General features: G+C 47.3%; 1 protein-coding gene across 1 annotated transcript in view; it reads left to right on the top strand.

Annotated features, from left to right (window-relative positions):
• Positions 1 to 21,797, top strand: part of Slc2a9 (solute carrier family 2 member 9) — a 114,933-nt gene that overhangs the window by 60,599 nt on the left and 32,537 nt on the right. The window contains exons 7-10 of the mRNA XM_027387033.2: positions 1,627 to 1,814; positions 7,531 to 7,641; positions 17,565 to 17,666; positions 19,487 to 19,562. Of these exons, the coding sequence (XP_027242834.1) occupies positions 1,627 to 1,814; positions 7,531 to 7,641; positions 17,565 to 17,666; positions 19,487 to 19,562 (477 nt within the window). The remainder of the gene's footprint in view (positions 1 to 1,626; positions 1,815 to 7,530; positions 7,642 to 17,564; positions 17,667 to 19,486; positions 19,563 to 21,797) is intronic.

Below are 21,797 nucleotides of genomic sequence, written 5' to 3'. Positions count from 1 at the left end.
AAGCGACTCAGCCCAAGATGCCCTTGGTACCAAAGTGAAGATTCCCCATTGTAGGGGAAGGTTCTATCTAGATTTACCATCTGAGCCATGCTAACAAACATCACCCTGGCACCTGTTCTCTGCCAGGCACCTCCTAGGGCTGGCAGAAGGTGATGGTGTGTGGGAGAGGAGACTTAGAGAACCAATAACAGTGTGGGAGAGGATGCTGGGAAGAGAAGGTGCAGAGAGCAAGATACTCAGACCCTGGAGATGTCAGCAAGGACAAAGCTGCGGAGGGAAATTATGATGAGTTCTGTGCATTGAATTAACTTCAAGGTGAAAAGGGGAAGTTTTCCATATTTTGTAATGGAAATATGCATATCAAGAAAGTGAGAGAAAAATTTTCCTGCTAGCAAATTCTAGGCCTGTTTCATGACATGGATGTTACATCTTGAACTTGGAAGAAAATTTCAAAATGCGGTGTTTTTTTTTTTTTTTTGTACAGTGCAAATCCAGCTACTTCTCACCTGTACCCTTAATCGGTGCTGGCAAAAGCATTAAATCCCATTTTCCAAAGAGACATTTGGAAGCAGCTTGTAGTACCACTGAAGCCCTTCTGGGCTTGCTGCCTGGAAAATCTGGAGTTGGCTTAGCCACTTTACTTTTCTACTTAAAAAGAGCAGTTTCACACACCTGAGAGGCAGAGTTATGCCATTAAGGACACTGCCCGCTGGCTTGGCCACTTTACTTTTCTGCTTAAAAAGAGCAGTTCCACACACCTGAAAGGCAGAGTCATGCCATTAAGGACACTGCCCGCTGTGTCTGGAATAGACTGTCCACAGGAGACACCACTACTGCTGCTTTTCTCTGTAGGGGGAAGACCGGGGCAATGAATATTCAAACTTCCACTTTGAAAGCATGCCATGTGATCTGGCTGTGATGATCTCAGGGGTCTGCTTGTACAAGGGTTAAAATACTGTTCTTCCCATGGCTGGATATTTGCAATGCTTGACTTAGAAATACATCCATCAAGAGAGTGTGTGGATCTTCACTCTCCTGTTTGAGACCTATTACATTCGGGACATCCACATTTCAGAGGGTCACATGGAAAGAGCTTCAGTGAGGGTCATTAGGTTCAGTCATCTTCTACCCACACAGGCAACTTTGGGGTTGGCAAACTTGTGGCCAGGTGGCCATTGACATCACTCCAGACACCTAGTGAGAATGGGCCAGGCAAACAGGAGGTGCTCAATGAATTTCACTGGAATAGCAGTTCTGGTATGGGAGCTCTAAGTAAGGTTTGATGTGCTCAATGCTATGCAATTTTCCCCCAGGGTGAGGGGCAGGACTGCAAATAGAAGATAAATAGGACAACTGTCCCAGAGATGGATTTGAACACTGGGCATGCTCCGCTTTTCTGGGGGGAGGGAGGGGTGATCAAGAGACCCAGGTTCTCTCTCAGTCCACTTGATGACCTCAGGAAAGTTGGTGTATGTCTCTGGGCCTCTATCTCCTCATTTTCAAACAGTTTTTGTACAGACTCCATGGGGCCCCTGACAGGTGCATGTCTAAGGTATTGGGGCCCATGTATTCAGGACCAGCATCTAGAGCATCAACATCCTAATCCCTGTCGGTTCTTCTTCACAGCCTTCCAAACATTTCTGGGCAAAGTAGATGTCTCCCAAGAGCTGGAGGAGGCCCTGGCCGAAAGCCGTGTGCAGAGGAACCTCCATCTGCTGTCAGTGCTGGAGCTGCTGAGGGCACCTTTTGTCCGCTGGCAGGTCATCACTGTCGTCATCACCATGGCTAGCTACCAGCTATGTGGACTCAATGCGGTGAGTACACTCCCCCACCCCAACACATACACACCAGCATCAACAGAGAAACCGAGGAAGGCCAGAATGTGGGTGGCTTAGAGTGTGAGCCTGAGATGTCTGACTTCAGCCTCCAGCTCTGTAATGTAAGCCTCCACTGAGGCTGTGCCTTTGAACATCTACAGAACTTGGCAGGTCCTCAGTTCACACCTCCGTAGAATGGGATAGAATGGAGTGGACTTATCCACACAGCCAGCAAGGTTGTCCATCGTATTGCCACCTGTTGTCCTTCTGTGAGTCTCTGGAAATAAAGTATCATGGTTCTAAATAAACAGACAGAAGTCAACGGGACAGAAAACCAAACTGATTCAGATAGAATCAGTCTTGGGGGGTGCCAGCTTCATCTTATCAGAGCCTGAGCTGAGACCTCCCTGGAGACCCAGGCCTCTAGCTCTCTGCAATGTTCCAGGAGGCAAAATCTCCAAGTCCAAGAAGTGAGGAAGCTGAGTGTAATTGCTTCTGGGGAACCCACTCTGTCCACTAAGGATGCAGACAGGCTTCCAGGCACACAGCACTGAGATCATCAAACAGAGGGAGGGAAGGGTACTGGGGAGGGCCCCCAAAGAGCCCAGATGATGGAGCACAGCATTTATACCTGTTCAAGAAGAGTGTGGTTCTGCTGTGGTGCGTGGAGGGAGTGGCAGCAAGCCTCCTATCCAGAAAAGGGGACATGACTACCTGGGAAGATAGCAGTCACACATTTTGCCTAATTTCAAAATCTCCAGATTCTATTTTCAGGAACTCTGGTGTAAAATGAGATCACTTTGTTTTCTAGTCATTTTTTTTTTTTTTGCCTTTTTGCCTTTTTGCCTTTTTGCCTTGGTCTGGTTAATTGAGAAGAGCAATGTGGACTGGGGAGTTAAGAGCTCAGCCTAGGCCCAGAGTGGCCACTGCCCGTTCTGCCATTTTTCTTTGCCCAGACAAGTTCAAGGTCAGGTGTATCAGACCCTCCTTGTTAGATGGAGAGCCAAGTCATTGTTGGGCAGACCCTTCTCATTCACCAGGACTTAATTTCCCATCTGCATATCCTGTGATGGATGAATTCTGCCAGTGTCTTCAAGCCCCACTGCACAGAGGTGTGCCAGAAAAATCTATCTGGTAGGCAGCAGGTTGGAGACTGTTTCCACTTTCCTGGCTCATATGCTTTCCTTGACACAGGACAAAGCTTTGGACTAAGTCAGAGGCCTGGCTTCCCACCTACCTGTCACCATGTACCTATAGCAAGAAATCTGGACCATCTGCTCACCCTGGCCCGACTCTACGAGTTTGGCTGCAGTCCTGATAGAGTACACACATTAGCACCTTCTGGGGCCAGGAGATGTCCTTCGGGTCCCACGGTTAAGCACAGAGACACTGAGATATTTTTCCAAAGGTTCATAGCTAGTAGTAGTAGTAGAAAGGAGTTTTGAGAACCAATTGTCTAAATCCCAAGTTCTAGGTACTTATGCCCCAAGAAGTAAGGGCAAGTAGGTTCTACCCAGCAGGGATGAAGCATAGGTGAGCATCCGAAAGATGTTTAATAAATGAGCAAGCCTTTTCCTCCTAGGCCTCTAAACAGAGCCACAGATCACTGTCTGTGGAAAGAATCCATCCCTGGGAAAAGCATAATATAAATGAATTACATCTCTCCAGTGTATCTTTTTCTTGTCACTGCTGGACAAAACAAATCACAGCACCAACAACCAGAGGCTTCAAACCACTTGTCATTGTACAGCTTACAAAGTCAGAGGTCCTCAAATCAAATCAGGCCACACCAGGAGAAAATCCATTCCTCTGTTTTCCCAGCTTTCTAGGAGCTGCTTCCTTTCCTTGGCTTGTGGCCTCCTTTCTTCATCTTCAGAGTCAGAAGCAATACAGTCTATTTGACTTTCTCTCCCTTCCTCTCTCCCACCCCTACATCTCTGACCAATTCTGCCTCCCATGTCCCCTCTATTTAAAGAATGATGGCATCTGCAGCTCTCAGGCAATCCAGAAAAATCTGCTGTTTCAAGGGCCTGACAATGTTTGGAGTCAGATTTTCCATGTGAACTAAGATTCCTAGACCATGGTTCTGACCATTATGTTCAACAAACACAACCAGGTCAGCATTGTCTTGCTCCTGATGCTGTAATTTGAATGTGACTGTTCCCCACAGGGTCATGTATTAGGGCACATGGTCCCCAAATAGTAGTGCTGGTCGGAGATACTAAGGACAGGTTAGAAGATGTTGATGAGTTGGAGGAAGTGTGTCCCCATGGGGACAGGACTCAGGGGTCATAGCTCAGGTTCCTATTTGCTCCTTTCTTCTTGGTCTGTGACACTGTGAGAAGTCTCCCCTCCATGAATCCCACCATGACAGACTGTACCCTCCCAAACCATGAGACCAAATAAAACAAAAACCATCCACTTAAGTTACTTCTTGTCAGCCTGGTCCCCACCAGAAAAGTCACTAATACACATACATTGGCAAAGAAAGTCAGACCACATCTCTTAGCCCATGGCCACTGTGTATACAGCCAAGAGCAGATATAGGAGCCATAGGTGACAGTAGAGGGATCTGAATCATGGTACATACTTCAAGGAGAGTGGGTTCCCAGCAGGCACCTCTCCGCTCCAGTGTCATTGTGTGGGGTATGGCTCTTGCTTTCTCCTCAGTCCTCTCACAGCTGTGAAGGTCAAGAATGATTGCGTAACATACTGCCTCATCAACCACTGCCCCAGGAGCTAAGAGTGAGGCATTTGGGACATTGAAATGGAGATTCAGAAAGTCACCCATCCTGCCCCTGTTGGGGCTCCTCATGGATCCATCCCCAAGGAGGATGGCCTCACAGATGCCTCCTTCCCAGACTGACAACGTAAGGTCTTTTTATCCATAGAGTCTGCACATCTCCATGGAGAGAAGGAACCATCTAGAAGGTGCCTATTGTTTCTTATATGAAGGCTTTTCCTGGATGCTTCCGTATCTTAGAAACACTGCAGTAGGGAACCTGGGACAACCTGCAAAATGGGAAGTGAGTGTAGTTGCTCATGCTGACTTGGTGAGATGGGGGCATCCCTGCCTCCATGGCTCTGTGACTCTGAGTGTTCCAGGTGCTTCCTCTCTCATGTCACAAGGGCCTGAAACTGTCAGATTATATCACCTTCAGTTTACACAGAGGTCAAAGAAAAGGCAGTCACCCCTTCCTTGAAATGAAGTGTGGGGGCAGGGTGCTATATGAATCAGGCAGAATGGGACAGGCTGGCCAGGCAGACCCCACAGGCTCCAGGCTCCTGTCTACCGGTGTCTAGATGCATTCAGTGAGATGGCTCATCCCTCTTCACGGCCACACTACAATGAATATAGAATGTCATGCCCAGTAACTCTCAACACTGACTTTCAACCTGCTGAGGGTGTCTACAGCTGAGCCACTGCAGAGGGAACAGAAACTGGAGAAGAGGGGTGGTGAAAGCCAGAGGAGCAGGTGGGAGATTCTGATGCCATGGGGCTGGAGAATAGCTTCTACAGGAAAATATATATCGAGTGTGGGTGGGGGCTGGAAGCTGTCTCTCTGTGAGTGGAAGACAGAGACCACAGTGGCACTAAAAACCAGTGAGTTGCAGTGACAATAAATAATACTCTTAACCAAGTCTGTGATCCAGCTGTGACTAGGTCTGGGTGACCATGGCTACCCAAAGGGTGGGGTGGAGGGAGCCTGTATGACAAATCCAGGAATACTGAGGGTTTGGAATGATAGCCTCAGGCACATAGGAACTGGTGAGCTAGTGAGAGTCTGTAAATTTGCAAGGAGGCCACAAGCCTCCTTGCAAATTTGGTAGCCAAGGTTCATACCCATAGAAGTCCTACTTCTCCACCAATTCAAATATAAGGCAGATAGCACAGGGCAGTGGCTCCTCACTTCATGTGAACATTAAAACCCATCTCTGCCAATTGATGCCAAGGGTCAGGACAGTAACTCATTTGAATTGTGTCTCTGGGTGTTCAGGAGACCCTATGAAGAATTACCTGTCACTGCAAAGCTAATCAACTGTTGGATACAAGTCAGTCCTGATTCTCCCAGACATGGGAGAAGGAATAGCCTCTCAAACAACTGTTTGTAACAAGATAGATTAGAAACTAGGGCTTTTCCTCACACAAGCATCCAAGCAACATAGCCAGTGTTGTGCCTGAGCTGTGGGCATCTGTGGCTCTGCCAAGAGCTGCCACTGTCCCAGTGTTTCTATAAGTGAGGGGGCCCAGTGAAGCAACTGCCAACAACTGCTCCATGATATGATTAAAGTTTTTTTTTTTATTGTAGATTTGAAAGAGAGAACAGCTAGAGGCATCTGGAAGAGTCCAGAGCAGAGGGAGAAAGAAGTAGACTGGACATGGCCAGGGCTAGGGTAGAAAGAGAGTGGGAGAGAATAGTGGAGATAGCAGGATAGCAAGAGATAGAGAAGGAGAGAGAGAGAGAGAGAGAGAGAGAGAGAGAGAGAGAGAGAGAGAGAGAGAGAGAGGGAGAGAGGAGCATAGTGAGAGTATCTGGGTTATAAGGAGGATGAGTAGCTGGGGATATGGAAGTCTGTGAGCTGGAGAAAGTTAAGGGTAGAGGAGGAGATGAAAAGGACAGGGTGCTAGCATGGGCTTTGAAATGTGTAACATGTCCTTGTGAAACTCAGGGAGCCAGGAGGCCAGCATGAGCTTTGATATGCTGATAGGTGCCACAGGTAGCCATGTGTCCCTTCTGCCAGAGGTAAGGGAAATGACTCCTTTTGATAGATGGGAACCAGTCTCACAAGCTCCTCAGGAATGCTACCCTTTCTCTAACAGCCAGAGACCCTCCTATAGTCCAGGTTGGGCTCATTTCTGTATATTTGGACTGCCTTTGGGGGTTTGGGGACCAGTTTCCTTTGGACCCAACTGTACATGTACAGTTACACGGACCTCAGGAGTATCATTTGTACTGTATGCACTATTGTAGAGTCATCACAGCAGTTTCTAGTGGGTGATGGTAAAATGTTCTGTGGAGCAGAAACAGTTTTTGATTCTCAAAAAAGTATGCTTATCCAAGGATAATTAATGACCCAAGAGGGCTACTGAGGCTCCTGCTATCACATCCACCACCCTTGACCACAGAAATAAAATCAAATAAACTTGAGAGCATCCCTCTTTGGTAAAGTTTCTTTAAAAGAAGAGGAGGAAGGGTGCAAGAGAGGAGGGCGGCCAGTGAGATGGTTCATCCAGTAAAGGTTCTTGCTACCAAATCTGGCCTGTATTCAGTCCCTGAGCTCCCATGGTGGAAAGAGAGAACTGACTCCTACAACTTCTTTTCTGACCTCCCCTACACACACACACACACACACACACACACACACACACACACACACAGGTACACATGCACTTCACCACTCCCACAGTAAATAAATAAATGTAAAAATAAAGTAAAATAAGAAGCCTCCTGCCAGTTCTCACCAATATTTATGTTGCTACCCTCCTAACTTCTGGGCAGTCTAGGAAGCAGTGTCTTGGATGGGCAGACATCACTCCCAGGAACACAGGGGTCTGTTAGAGAAGAAGGGAGGGAGCCATGTGGCCATATGGCACAGCTCACCTGTGAGTCTGAACTAAGTGGCGCTGTGCAGAGAGATCTCACACCTTAGTCTAACTAGGGGAGGAGGCTGAGGTCTCTGAATGACCTTTCTGTTCTTTTCTGCATTACAGATCTGGTTCTACACCAATAGCATCTTTGGGAAAGCTGGGATCTCTCGAGACAAGATCCCATACATCACCTTGAGCACTGGTGGAATTGAGACTCTAGCTGCCATCTTCTCTGTAAGTCACCAAGGGCTCCCAACAATGCCTCAGGGGCAAAATGGCACACAGGCACCCAGGGAAACTAACAGGGCTTGCTTCATGAGGGTGGGCCTTGTCAGGAGATCCTGTCTGGATTTGGGAGAGGCTCAGGCTCCATGAACCTCCACCCATCTAGGCTCTTCCTCTCTGTATCTCCATTCCTTGTGTCTCCAGTGAAAACAAACCAAATCCTAGTCTGGCTGTGTGATGTTGGACAGTGTGTTCAACTTCCCTGAGCCTTGGCTTCTTCTCTCTTGAAGAAGTGCTCAAGTCTGTCTTCCCATGGCAGTGTGGTGTGTGCTTCATTCTATAGACACACAGTACCCCTGGGGTTCTTCAGACATGAAAGAGGGATGGACTGACATTGCTGACATGGCAGAGTGTGTGTTCTGACCTTGAAAGATGCTCCGGTGTTCAGTCTCCCCTGCTGATCTCCACTGACAAGGATGATGTCAGCACATTCGGGACGATTCCAAATCCCACTGCTGACTTTTCAGTAGATTCAATTTTTCTTCTTGCCTTCTCGGATCATTCTAACAAGCTACTTCTTAAAAATGGGTACCATTAAGAATGTAGACGAGTGATGTTTGGACTCTTCTCTGATCTGCTTTTTGTTAGAGAGAAAACATTCTAATGCTTTGCCACCCGTGAGCATTACTAAACCCCCATCTCCAGCTGTAGGCTGCAAAATCCCACTAGTAATTCTGACTTTGATCAATAGAACTCAGTTAGCCTGGGGTGGAAATGGCAGAGCAAGCAGAAGAGGTTTGGAGTTTGGGTTTATGTTTTGGTTTGGGTTTTGTTGCAATAAGAAACCAATACCACCTTATTGGATACATTTGTAAAAATCCAGGAAAACTTAAAAGAATGAAGAGATTCCCTCCAATCGGGCTGCTCATCTCTACTCTGTCCAGCATTGCTCTGTTCCTAGGAGGCAGTGAACCAGCCAGGGTCCTGCTTTTCTAACAGCAGCTGGTGTGGAATGACCCCCCCCCCCCCGCCACTATTGATCTGCTGGCTTTAATGGAGTGCAGCAAGTAGCCAGCAAAGAGCCTATATGAGAATTAGCTCTGGTGATAAAGGCTCTATCAGCTCTCAAAGCCCATGATCCATTCCCTGTCTCAGCCTCCTCCTACAGGGTGGGGTTGTTGGAATCTCTTCTCAGAACATGGTGGTCTGGGTTCCCATGCCAGCTCTGCTTCTCCTGAGACAGAAGACTCTCTAAGCAAGATGTTTGACATCTATGTGGTTCTCTTTTCCCATTTATATAAGGACATGTTCCTGCCTCACACACAAGAGCTGGGGAGTAAACACATGTCACTAAGTGACTGGCAGTGCTGGAATAAGTCACACCCTGTCACCTGAAGTGAGGCTATGGTACATGTCCTTGTGTCCTTGTATAGAAGAACATAGCAGGAACTCTCTCTCTCTCTCTCTCTCTCTCTCTCTCTCTCTCTCTCTCTCTCTCTCTGTGTGTGTGTGTGTGTGTGTGTGTGTGTGTGTGTGTGTGTGTGTGTGTGTGCATTTATAAAGTTAGCTTTTAACCATTTGCCATCTGTGGCTGGAAAAATTAGATCCACAGATCCAAAGATCCAAAGATCCAAAGGTCTGAAGTCATAGGTCATGAGATTGTGTCAGAGGGGACTTCACAGGTCAGAGGGGACCTTGAGCTGTGGAGGTTCCTTGGCTTATCTGGGCAGCCAATGAACCTTTGAAGTGACCAAAGGTCAATGAACAGCCTGTGAGGTCAGGATGTGAGGTGAAAGAGACACCATGGTTGCCTGGTCTGGAAGATGAGGAAGGAGTGGGGGTGTAGAACCGGTGAGGCTTCTCGGAACTGGAAGAGTCAAAGGCCTTTCCTCCCCAGTCTCCCCTGTGAGTTTTGTCCTGAGAGACCTGCTCTGGACCTGTGGCTGCCCAAACCGTAAACTGCTACTTGTTAAAGTAATGACAAGATACTTTAACTCTGCAAGCAAGGGTTGTCATGGAAACAAAAATCAAAGCCTATGGCAGCCCCTACTCCTCCCCCAAACTCAACATTCAGCAAGTCCTCTGCTCTTTCCAAAGTTTGTGTAATCTGCTTTTCAGGGCCACTCAGACTTCGTCCAAGCCCTCAAGGTAATTTCCTGTCAATAAAAGGGCTCCCTGATTATTTTTTCACTCTCTTTACTGAGGTTTTTGACACTGTATAAAATGGCTCTGAGGTGTAATAAAACCGAGATGGAAAGACTCTGTTCTTTTGATCTGTGGTTAATTTGGGCAGCGGCCATCACTCAGCAGCTTGCTGGCTGTAAATAATTGCCATCTTGCAGAACAGCTGGTTTTTCCAGGCTGTTTTTTTTTTGGGGGGGGGCTTCAACTGTGCTGTTCAGATGAGTGAATTTCCATGAAGTGTCATTCGCCCATGAGGATGACCATCTATTGAGGTGTGGACAGAGCCGACTCTACCTCAGGTAGGAGGCACAGACTCTGCTTTTATTATTTTTTATTACTTTTTCATTATTATTAGAAAGAAAATTATTTTACATGTCAATCCCAGGTCCCTCTCCCTCCTCTCCTCCCCTGCCCCCCTAACTTACGCCCTATCCATCCCATACCCTTTCTGCTCCTCAGGGAGGATGAGGCCTTCCATTGGGGGGGGGAATCCTCTGCTTTTAAAAAGCCAGGGTCAGGATCCACAGCAGTGTGGTCTTGCTTGTGGCAGTGCAGTTTGGGACTATGCTATGTTGAACTAAACACAAATCTTTAAGGGTTTCCAAACTTCCCAGGGTTCCTGAAATTTCAATGTCACTGTCTGCATTCTCTGTAACCATAGTGTGAGATACTGGATCTAATGTGTACAGAGCATAAATGTGAGGGTGACAGGGCACAACAGGGGTTTATTTGGGCTCAGTGGTCTCCTGTCCATGTTGCTGGTCACAACCTGGGTAGCTTTGAGTCCAGATGCCCAGGTTTTTTGACCCCCACTTTCTTCTTTGGGAGTAATAGTGGTCATCCTAACAGCTTAATGGAGACTCAGTGACTTGTCACTTGTGACATGACTCCCTAAAACTCACCTGCTGGAATCCCCAGTCCCTCCCAATGTGACCTCATTTGGAGAGAGGTCATTGCGGGTATTGTTAGTTAAGCTAGGATTGGATATACGGGATTGGGTTGAGCCCACAAATTCATTATGTCTTTACAAAAAGGGAAATTTTGGACACAGACCACCACATGGATACTTGAGTCTTGGTGTTAAAAGAAAAAGACACCAGAATGCAGGAGAAGGCCAAGGAAGATCTCAGAGGATAGGAGAGGGTTTGAGGCAGACCCTCAGGAGGCAGGGTTGTGGCTGAGGCAGACCCTTGGAAGGCAGGAGTAGAACTGAGGCAGACCCTCAGGAGGCAGGGCTGGGGCTGGGGCAGATACTCAGAGGGCAGGGGTGAGGCTGGGGTAGACCCTCAGAAGACAGGGTGGGGCTCCCCTGCACCCACACAGGGAATAAATAAATAGCCTTTGCCGGAACCTTGATCTTGAATTTGCACCTGAAAAAGTAAGGAACATCCTGCTATCTGAGCTCTTCTGTCTGTAGTGTACCTATTACTGCTACTGTGGAAACTAATGCAATCGCTGTTGGTTATTTGAGACTGAGTCGGAGTCCACAGAACAAAGTGTAGAGGAGCTCAGCAGGGGAGACACTCCATCAGGTAAAAACAGAACCAGCCATCTTTGTTGGCCCCACCCCACTCACTTCGGGTGTCAGCGGCTGCCAGCAATCTCCTCTGAGCTGGACAGTTCTGAGAATTAGAACTAGACAAGATGCTTAGCGCTTGCAAATCTGACTGCTTCAGAGACTGCCTTGCCCTATGAGAGTTCATCCCTGCATGAAGGTGAGATGTTGGTCTTAGTAGCTACTCTGCTCTCTGCCCGTTCCAAGCTGAGTCTTTCCCAATTCTGATTCCCAGGCTCTGACTCTTGCCTGGATGATGAGATGCTTGAGGAATGTTGCACTCAGTGCCCCCAGAAGCCTCGGGGAAGTACTGTGGGGTTAATATCCCAGTTGGGCCTAAGTGTCTGCTTTTGCATTTTAGTTGAAATCTCTCAAGCCTGCTTTAGTTTATTCCTCTTAGAGACCACGCCCCCACCCACCCTGGGAGTGACATCAGTGAAGAGGTGATGCCTTGTCACTCACACTTTTGCTGTAGATGCATAAATGGTCATAAAGAAGAAAGGTTTACAAAACTGGGATAAGCAGAGATTTCTTAGATTAGGTGCACAATCATGAACCATTTTTTAAATTAATAAATTGGATTTCATCAGAAATTTAAATTTCCACTATTTAAAAGACATTGCTGAGAAAATGAAAAAGGCGAGCCACAGGCTGGACTGTATAAATCTGACAGGGAGTTTGTGTCCTGAATATGTAAAGTACCCTGGGAACTCAAGAAGAACTGCATTCTGAAAGTATTTGAACAGATCTTTACCAAGGAAAATTCTCAAAGGCCAAAAAGCACAGGAAAAAGTTCTCATACTACCAAGGAAGGTAATATGCACAATAAGATCCTGTCATTCACCACAAGGACAGACAAAATTTAAATTCTGATAATTCCAAGTGTTTCCAAGGAAAGGGAGCAACAGGAACTCTCACACTGCTGGTAGAGTTGAAAGTCATATTATCCCTTCAGACAATGTTTCTGACAGCCAGTCAGTCACCATCCCACTCACAAGTATTTACCCAAGAGAAACAACACCCATGTCTACATAGAGACTCATGCTGGTGTTCATAACAGCTTTGTGTATGAGACACCAAATCCAGAAGCAACCCCACGTCCATCAACAGGTGTTCGAAGAAACCAGTTGTGGTATATCCACCCAGTAGAATATTGCTCAGCCATGAAAAAGAATTACTTATGTGTATCACAAACAAGATAGATCTCAAAAACCCTACAAAGATCTGTGTGGAATTCTAAAACTGGTGACTCTAAAGCCGGTGCTAGAAAGTAGATCAGGGCTGCCTGGGGCTGAGAGAGGGACATAGACATTTGGTGGTAGTGGGCATTTTCTGTATCTCATTTGCAGTTATGGTAATAGATAATAATGTAAATTTGTGGAGAATATGTTAGGTTGCAGGATTAAAATGAGGACACATCATTGAACAAAACTCAGTAAAGTTGATTTTTAAAATCCTAAACAGAAACATGTTGCCATCGCTGTCTGCTCAAAGGTCCCAGCACATTGTGGGAGAGACAATGGCTGCAGAGGGGACCTTACAGCTCAGAGGCTCCAGAGGGGCTTCTCAGCACCAGAAGCCTGGCAGTTGTTTCCTGGCTGACATCAGTACCCTTCAAGGGCAGCTGTTCATCTTGAGTTAGTGTCTTCCCTGGCAGCTTTAGTCTGGAGTAGAAATATCCTGTCACCCTAATCCCTTCGGACAGGCTGAGCATAGGGCTTGGAGGAGAGAGCACACTGGTGCCCTGGCCAGGCAGGACCAGGAGCGGGGAGGACTACTTCCTCACTCCAATTTCTCCAAAAACTGTCTCCTCAGGACCTTCCTAAACTTTCCTCTGAGCTCTGTCATTTCCCACGCAGGAGCATGTTCCAACTTCTTCAGTGACCTGGGGGAGAGCATGTCTCCTCCCCAACCAAGGCCCTGAACATCAATGTCATAGTGTAAAATATCAGTTCTCAGCTACCTTGTATTGGAGCACTCACTTTCAATGTTGACACTGTAGTTGGCTCACTTGAGGAACCTTCTCTCACATCCTAGCCCAGGGCCCTGCACTTTGTAATGTTTGAAAACGTGAATATCAATAGCAGTGTGTGTCCATCTCTGTGTGGAATGTAACATGTTGTCACATCTGAGTGTAACACACTTTAATCCCAGACTCACAGCACAAGGCAGGTTTAACCAGAGACTTGTGTGATGATGTGACATGTTAATCTCTGACTGTGATACGCTAACTTCAGCACAGCTGTTACAAGTGTCAGAATCAGCATAGCAATGTAATTTGCTGATCTCACTGTGGCCCAGTCCCCTATGTGATACTGAAGCTTGTCTCTGGTAACCTCTGTGCCAATCTCTGTCACCAGGGACTCTAGCTCAGCAACTCTGAGATACTGAGGAGACAAAGTCCCCCATCCTTCAGCTCTGAGTTTCTGTTAGCCTTGGACCTCTCACAGTTAGTCACAGGAGTGGCTTCTATACATTAGAATTTAGTGACATTTCAAATGGCTGTAGAAATTTGCTAGGCTTGGTTCTGGAAATGACCTGTGATAGGTAGGGCACAGGAAATGCCCGAGAGTGGGGAGGGGTGGGGAGAATAGCTCACTTGGTAAAGAGCTTGCTGTGCAAGCCTGAAGAACTGAGTTCATTCCCCAGGACCCAGATAAAAAGAAGCTAGGTTCAAGCTTAGACCCCAGCTTGCTTAGAACCCCCATCTCTGGGGGTTCATACGTAGCCAGCCTAAAATAACCAGTGATTCCCCCAGAAGAACAGGGGGCCTGTCTCACATTAAAAAGGGGTGGAAAATACCTGAGGAATGACCAAGAGTGGTTTGTTGGCCTCAAAGGCAAGCCCTACACACACACACACACACACACACACACAGAGAGAGAGAGAGAGAGAGAGAGAGAGAGAGAGAGAGAGAGAGAGAGAGAGAGAGAGAGAGAGATCTGGGGCTCAGTGGACAGAATTGCTGTTTTATACAGTAACTCTATTTTCTAGTCTTATCTTTACTTAAAATTATATGCTGAGAATTTCCCAACCTATCCAAAACTAACTGAAAATGTTTTCAGTCCTAGATATTTATGACCCAGATCCTCCAATGTTTATTTTACAACATTGGTCACAGGTCTCACAGACTGAGTCCTCATGAGGAGATAGCATGCAGGTTTTCAGAAGTGCTCTAAAGTGGAGAAGCACCCTTCTGCTTCTGTGTCTTTCTGCTCACTCACTCTGTGCCTTAGTGGGTACATTCCAGGACAGCTCTGGGCCTCTGATCCTGGGCGGTTCTGACCTGCCCTTGTCACTGGGACTCACTCTGTTCCTGATGCTCAGGACCTTGTGGCCCCATTAATGCCTCCCCTTTGATGGGGTCCAGCTTTTGAAGGCTTAGGAACTCTCTCTCTCTCTCTCTCTCTCTCTCCCTCTCCCTCTCCCTCCCCCTTCCTTCCCTCCCCCTCCTGTCTTTCTCCCTCTGCCTTTCTCTCTCCTTATTGCCTCTCTCCACCCTCTTTCCCCACAAAGTTCTGTTCTTCACTTCTTCCATAACCTTCCCTGGCCCACACACCCCTCCACGCCTCCTGTAGAATGAGCTCACTGCCTCTCTCCTCTGTCTTCACGGTACTCCCCGCATATGTGTATGTCCTTCACTGTATATCTGCCTTGCTCACTCCATCAACAAAAAGGGCCCCATGGCAGCCAGGGGTGCTCCTGGATTCTGGGGAAACAAGAGGGTCAGCTGATTGCTCGGTGCTCTACATGTCCAATGATTGGACATGAAGATGGGGCAGTGGGCCGCTGCAAACTGGGGCTCTGCCTGTTTCCTCTTTAGGAAACGTAATATCTTCAGAAACAGAAAAGCTCCTGCAGGCATCCCTGCTTCCCCCCTTATCAGCCACGTGCCTTGAACAACTTCCCAAAGCCCCTTGACTTGTTTTATTTTGTTTTTTTCACCTGTGAAATGAGACAAACAAGGCCCATTTCATGGGGTATTTGTGGGGATTAAACGATTCGTGGTTGAAATGTGCTCAGTGCAGGGCCTGGAACAGTGGGTGCTCAGAAATGATCCCCTGCTCCTGTTGCCTAGACTTATCCCATGGCCACCCAGAAACAAGTTAAGTCATGGAAGGGCTGCCCTTCATGTTCAAGGTCATGGGGCCACTTAGAGGCAGGAGTGAGAACAGTCACCCAGGCCATTCTTAGACTAACAGTCAGTCATGCTGCACTTTCTGCTGTGCTGGGCAGGCTCTGATGTTCCTGAGTTGAGTTCATGCCCAGCATGCCTTTCCTCTCATTTCAGCCACCCTGCAGGGACACTACCATCCACACTTCCCAGGTGGGGAAGTTCAGGCTCAGAGAAGTTCAGCCAATTAGTCATCCATCCTTCATGCAAGGAAGGATGAGAGACAGAGCTAGGACTTGAGTCCCAGTCAGCCCATCTTCAGCCCCTGGATATCTTTGTCACTCTATTCTCTTGCGTCAGGTTCCCAGGAGAAGTGTGGGAGGCCTGGGTCTGCAGGAAAAAGCCTTTTCATCCAGTCAGGGTATCCCTGCCTGCCTCCAATCCCTGACTATGCACTAAAGGCCCCTCCTGTCCTTACAGGCATCGCCATGCCTGGGTGACCTGCCCCCAGGCTAATCCCCGTAGCTGGGTGGTCTGAGCTGTCATCTGGCCTGCAGTGCTGTGTTCTCCAGATGGCAGATGTGCACATGCCCCAGTTCCTAGCACAGGTGTTTTAACTTAGTGTGGGTTTTGTTCCGGCATTTTCACACGTCATTTGTTCTGGTTGATTCCCACCCACTCTGAACAGCCCCCCCCCTTTGCTTTCTTGTTACGAGAATTCAGTTATCCCTTTTTTTTCTCTCTCACTCCTACTTAAAATCTCCTTCCCTCAAAGGACGCTAAGTCAGTCTACCGTAGATACCTGCTCACCCATGTTCATCACTGCTTTAGTCACAGTAGCCAGGAAATGGAATATTTCTAACAGATGAATGGATAAAGAAAATGGGGCGCATATACACAGCGGAATACTGCTCAGTCATAAAGAAAATCATGACATATGCAGGAAAATGGGTGGAACTTTAGATATTTATGTAAAACAAAATAAGCCAGATTCAGAAAACAGAGCCGAGCGGTGGTGGCACAAGCCTTTAGTCCCAGCACATGGGAGACAGAGGCAGGCAAATTTCTGCGAGTTCGAGGCCAGTCTGGTCTACAGAGCGAGTTCCAGCACAGCTATGGCTACACAGAGAAACCCTGTCTGAAAAAAGAAAGAAAGAGAGAGAGAGAGAGAGAGAGAGAGAGAGGGAGGGAGGGAGGGAGGGAGGGAGGGAGGAGGGGAAAGAAAGAAAGAAAGAAAGAAAGAAAGAAAGAAAGAAAGAAAGAAAGAAAGAAAGAGGAAAAGAAAACCAGATTCAGAAAACAAAAACTATAGGTTTTTCTCTCATGGAGAGTGTGTGTGTTGTAGGAGGGTGGGATGGGGATATTGGAAAGACCATGAGAGGGGGAAAGGAGGTGGCACTCTCAATAGGAATCTTCCCATGTCCAAGTCTTTTCTGGAGCTGACCCTCTCCCTGATGAGCTCAACCATGAGTCTTGACAACACCTTGGGTTCAATTCCCAGGCTTCTCACTTTCTGTTGTGTGGCATCTTCCAGGTTATTTCATCTCTCTGATACTTGATTTCTTTCTTTGGGAAACAGTGGGGATGGGGAAAGAAAGTCACGGAATATATCAGGCAGTCCCTTATCTAACCCATTCAACCTCTTAGATGCCTTGGGGTGGGGCAGGTGAGGTGACAATGTTTCTGTCACAGACTTTAGAACCTGAAGTCAGAAGCAGAAACTGCAGAGTGGTAGAGCTAGGACATCAGTCCAAGCCTTCCTGACTCTGGCACTCACCCATAGTCATTATAGTTTAGGGTCATTGCCTTTACCCACCTTAGTGACAGACAGAAGTGCCAGTGACACTTGCAAAGCTGCAGCTGCAAGGGCTGCATAAGGTGATCCTCGGGGATCACAACCCCTGTGTGAAACCAGCCTTCCACAGCCTTTCACAGCTTTTCGGGGTCTTCAACAGCCTTTCACAGCCTTCAGTAGCTTTCCGTGGACTTCCACCATCAGTTCACAGGGCCAAAGTCCCCTGTTATTGAACTCCAAGTGAAATAACTGTATTCCCCACCTCTTTTGCTCTCTCGGACTAGGGCCTGGTCGTGGAGCGCCTAGGACGGAGACCTCTCCTCATTGGTGGCTTTGGGCTGATGGCTCTCTTCTTTGGGACCCTCACTGTGACACTGACCTTGCAGGTGAGACATTGTGCCCATCACTCTTTGATGATCAGCAGGGAGCTGGCTTTATCACTTTGGAGCCTCTGGCTGTGGCTTCTCCTGTAAGACGTCTTTCCAATGGAGCTTCACTCCAGAACACTGGGAGGCACTGGTGATGGGTCCTGGAACTTGGAGACAAGAAATCTGACTTCTGGTGCTGCCACTACCACAGATGAGCTGTGTTGTGGTGAGCAGAAAGCCTCTCTTCCCTGTACCTCAATTTACCTATCTTTGGAGTGGGGGGATTATGTTAGATGCCCCTCCAGTGATTACCTCCTTGCAAAGGAAGCTGGATACTCCCTGTCAGGTGACTTCTCAGTAACCACTCTGATACCTGGATTCCTTGACCTGGAATTCTGGCTTTTCCACTTACCACTCTGCTGGCTCCTCTTGGGACCTAGTTCTACAAGGGAAAGTTGTCCCCATAACCTGGGATGCTGAGAGGAGTAAATGATAGCATGTGGCGTGAGAGGTCCAGGAGTGTGCATGTGTGTTTATGTGGAGGAACAATTATATCCAGTACCCTTACTAAATTCAAGATGTTTCCTCTTAAAAACAGCTTTATTTTAGCCAGGCGTTGGTGGCGCATACCTTTAATCCCAGCATTTGGGAGGCAGAGGCAAGCGGATCTGTGAGTTCAAGGCCAGCCTGGTCTCCAGAGCGAGTGCCAGGATAGGCTCCAAAGCTACACAGAGAAACCCTGTCTCAAAAACAAAAAAAAAAAGCTTTATTTTATGTATATATTTTCCCTGCATGTATGTCTGTGTACCACATGTGCGACTGGTATCCACTGAGGCCAGAAGAGGGTCTCAGATCCCCTAGAACTGGAGTTAAAGATGGTTATGAGCCACCAGGTGGGTTCTGGGAACTGAACCTGGGTCCTCTGCAAGAGCAGCAAGTGCCCTTAACCACTGAGCCATCTCTCTAACCCCAGAGTGCCGCCTTTTATAGAGGGAAAATCCAAATCATAAATGCAAGTAGCCAAAGTTTCACAGCTGGATGATGGCAGAGGTGGGATTAGATCCCAGGGTCTTTATTACAAGGCTCACATCTTTCCCTTCTGCTCCCTCCCCTGCTCAGAGAAAACTGCATTAATCAAGCAATTACTGGGCTGATAAGTCTCGGCATTATTTTCAGTAATAAACTTTAACATTGAAAGTTGGGCATCTTGGTCCTCAGCCAGATTTCCAAACAGTTCCAGAATGAGCCTGTCATTCAGAGGTGGTGCTGAGCTGGCATTTTCTCATATCCAGTCTTACAGTTGCCCTGAGCTGAGTGACTTTGCAGTGTCCTTGGCCCTCTGAGGTTCTGAGAGAGGGAATGGAAGCTGCTCTGGGGTCTACCTTTCTTCTGCCTCAAGTATCCCTCAATCTAAGTCCCACCCAACAGGGCCTCAGAGCTCCCTCAACACCTGCCTATAGATGAGTGACAGGCCCTCTGGACATTCCATGAGTGAATTAGCACTCCACACTAATGGGATGGCAGGAATGTAAACATGGTGTTTTACATAGTAAGAATGTTAACTGAGAGATATTTCAATGTGACAATACCTGAACATTTTCTCCTATGCTTTGCTTTAAACAAATCATTCTATTGCAGTCACTTATACACTATTTACCATCATCTCCTTGAATCTCACATCTGGGAAGTCAGAAGACAGAATGACTAAGTGGTTGCTATTTGCCGCAACTGAGGCTCGGGGATATGAAATGGCCTGTCACACAGATAGAGTCAGAAAAATGCAGGTCCCCTGAACAGCCTTCTGCTCCTTGCCCATTAACATTGCCCCTTTCCTGCAGGACCAAGCTCCCTGGATCCCTTACCTAAGTATTGTGTGCATCTTGGCCATCATCGCTTCATTCTGCAGTGGCCCAGGTAGGACACCCTCTTGCATTGTGCCTGGCCCGAGGGATTGGGTGAAGCTCAGATATCTCCTTGACTGGTGGGGAACTTAGGGCCCAGGAAGAAGCAATGCCTAATGGAGAAAAGGGCTTGTCCCAGCTTTAGACCTTACTAAAGCTTAGTGGGCTGCCTTCATTCTACACCCAAAGGGCAGATACATGCTAACAAACACACCTGCCAATGCTAATGTCCAAAAGCCCAATAATAATTGAGGTGCTGTGTGCCAGGCTTAGGACTGGCTTGTGAGGAATCAACTATAATCAAGGTGCATCTGTGTTACGATAAATCTTTCCGCCAAAAGCCGCCAAGCCCCACCTCCACGTGTGGGCTTTACAGCAGCTGCCCACCTGAGTTAGGGCCCAAATTAATACACAGAGAGACTTGTATTAGGTTCAAATGCTGCTTGGCCAATGACTAGGATTTCTCATCTGTTAGCTCAGTCTTAATTATCATAAATCTATATATTTTATAAGACTTATCTTATAGAGGATGCTTTTTGCTGGCGCCCTCTCTTGCCAGTGGCTCACATCCCGCCACTGGAGGATGCGAAGGGGGAAAGGGACACTTCCTGTTTCTTTTTGCTTAAATATGAGTCTCCTTGCTATGTCACTTCCTGCCTGTCACTTCCACTTCTCTACTACATTTCCCAGAATCTTCTTTGACTCCTAGTCCTGTCTAACTTGCTGTCTCATTGGCCAAACAAGTACTTTGTTCAATAATCAATAAGATAAACATACACAGTACATTCCCCATCACATCTGTGCCTCAGAGAAGGCACAGGGTACTGAGGAGTTCACTGATGATGGTGGCTAGGATGGATGAGTCACTGTTTATCAGCTGCCCTCTAAGAACTTGAAAGTAAATTCCCACAGGGTTCCTGAAAGCTCTAGGGAAGACCACTGTCACTCAGTAGCAGGGGAACTTCCCAGCTGCAGACCCAGCCCCAAGCACCACCTTGCACAACACTGGCTGACTGTGGAGCCAGGATAGGTAGGGCAGAAAGTCAGCAAGTCTCATTCAATCATTTTCTAGTGGTGTATCAACTGGAAAAGCTTGTTCCTCTTGTTGTGCCTCAGTTTCCATGTCTGTAAGATGTAATGTTCTTAAAGGCCTTGCTATTTTTCTGGCCTTGTGGCTGTGCCCAGTAGAGCCTCCCTAAGGCTGGTGCTGAGCGCTAGGTTTAGGGCATCATCCAACATGGTTGCTCTTTCTCCCTGAGAGGATGGTCATAGCCTTGCTTTGCTTTTTCTCTATGTCGAGGAAGACTAAATTGTGGGGCTGGGGTCCAGTCAGTTATATGCTGCAGGGTGTCAAGATGATCCCAGGAGCTCATGAATCAGTCATGGCAACACCTGCCTGTTAGACTTCTAGCAAAGCAAATGGAATTAAACTTCAGTCTCATCTAGTGTTGCTTACTTTCAAGGGCCGTCATGTTGGTTCTTATTTGTGATTGTTGGATGGACAGCATTTGTCCCCTCTCAAGGATCAGGGAACTGGGATAAGATGGCAGAGAGGGACTTGGAATGATCATGGAAATGCCAGGCAAATCAACACATGCACATATACCCACGCTATGAAGGCAGGGTGTTCAGAATAGCAGAAGTAAAAAGGAGGCACTGTGCAGGCTACATTTATGTCCAGTTGACAAAAGCTAGAGTCATTTTGGAATAGGGAATCTCAGTTAAGAAAATGCCCTTCATCACACTGACCTGTGGATAAGTCTGTGGTGGTGTATTTTCTTGATTGATAATTGATATGGACGGGCCCATCCCACTGTGGGTATTGCCTCTCCTGGGCTGCTGGTCCTGGGTTCTATAAGAAAACAGGCTGAGCAAGCCATAAGGAGCAAGCCAGTAAGCGGCACTCCTCCATGGTCTCCACATCAGCTCCTAACTCCAGGTTCCTGCCCTTACTCCTCTCAGTGATGGAGTGTGACCTTAGATCTGTAAGCTGAAATAAACACTGCCCTCCCCAAATTGCTTTTGGTCCTGGTGCTTTATCACAGTAATAGAAATCCTAACTAAGATAGGTACCTACTGGCAGGGCAATGAACTGCCAGGAGAATAAACGCCAGTGCATACTGCAACAACTTGCAGCCCTGAGATGTGGACAGCAGCATTTATAAAGTGCTTACTGTATTCCAGGCCCTGTTTCTAAATGTTTCAACTCTCACAAAAATACCCTGGGAATGTAATTAGTACATCAAGA

This window comes from Cricetulus griseus (genome assembly GCF_003668045.3).
Source record: "Cricetulus griseus strain 17A/GY chromosome 1 unlocalized genomic scaffold, alternate assembly CriGri-PICRH-1.0 chr1_1, whole genome shotgun sequence".
NCBI lineage: Eukaryota > Metazoa > Chordata > Mammalia > Rodentia > Cricetidae > Cricetulus > Cricetulus griseus.
This window is presented reverse-complemented; position numbering and strand designations above follow the sequence as displayed.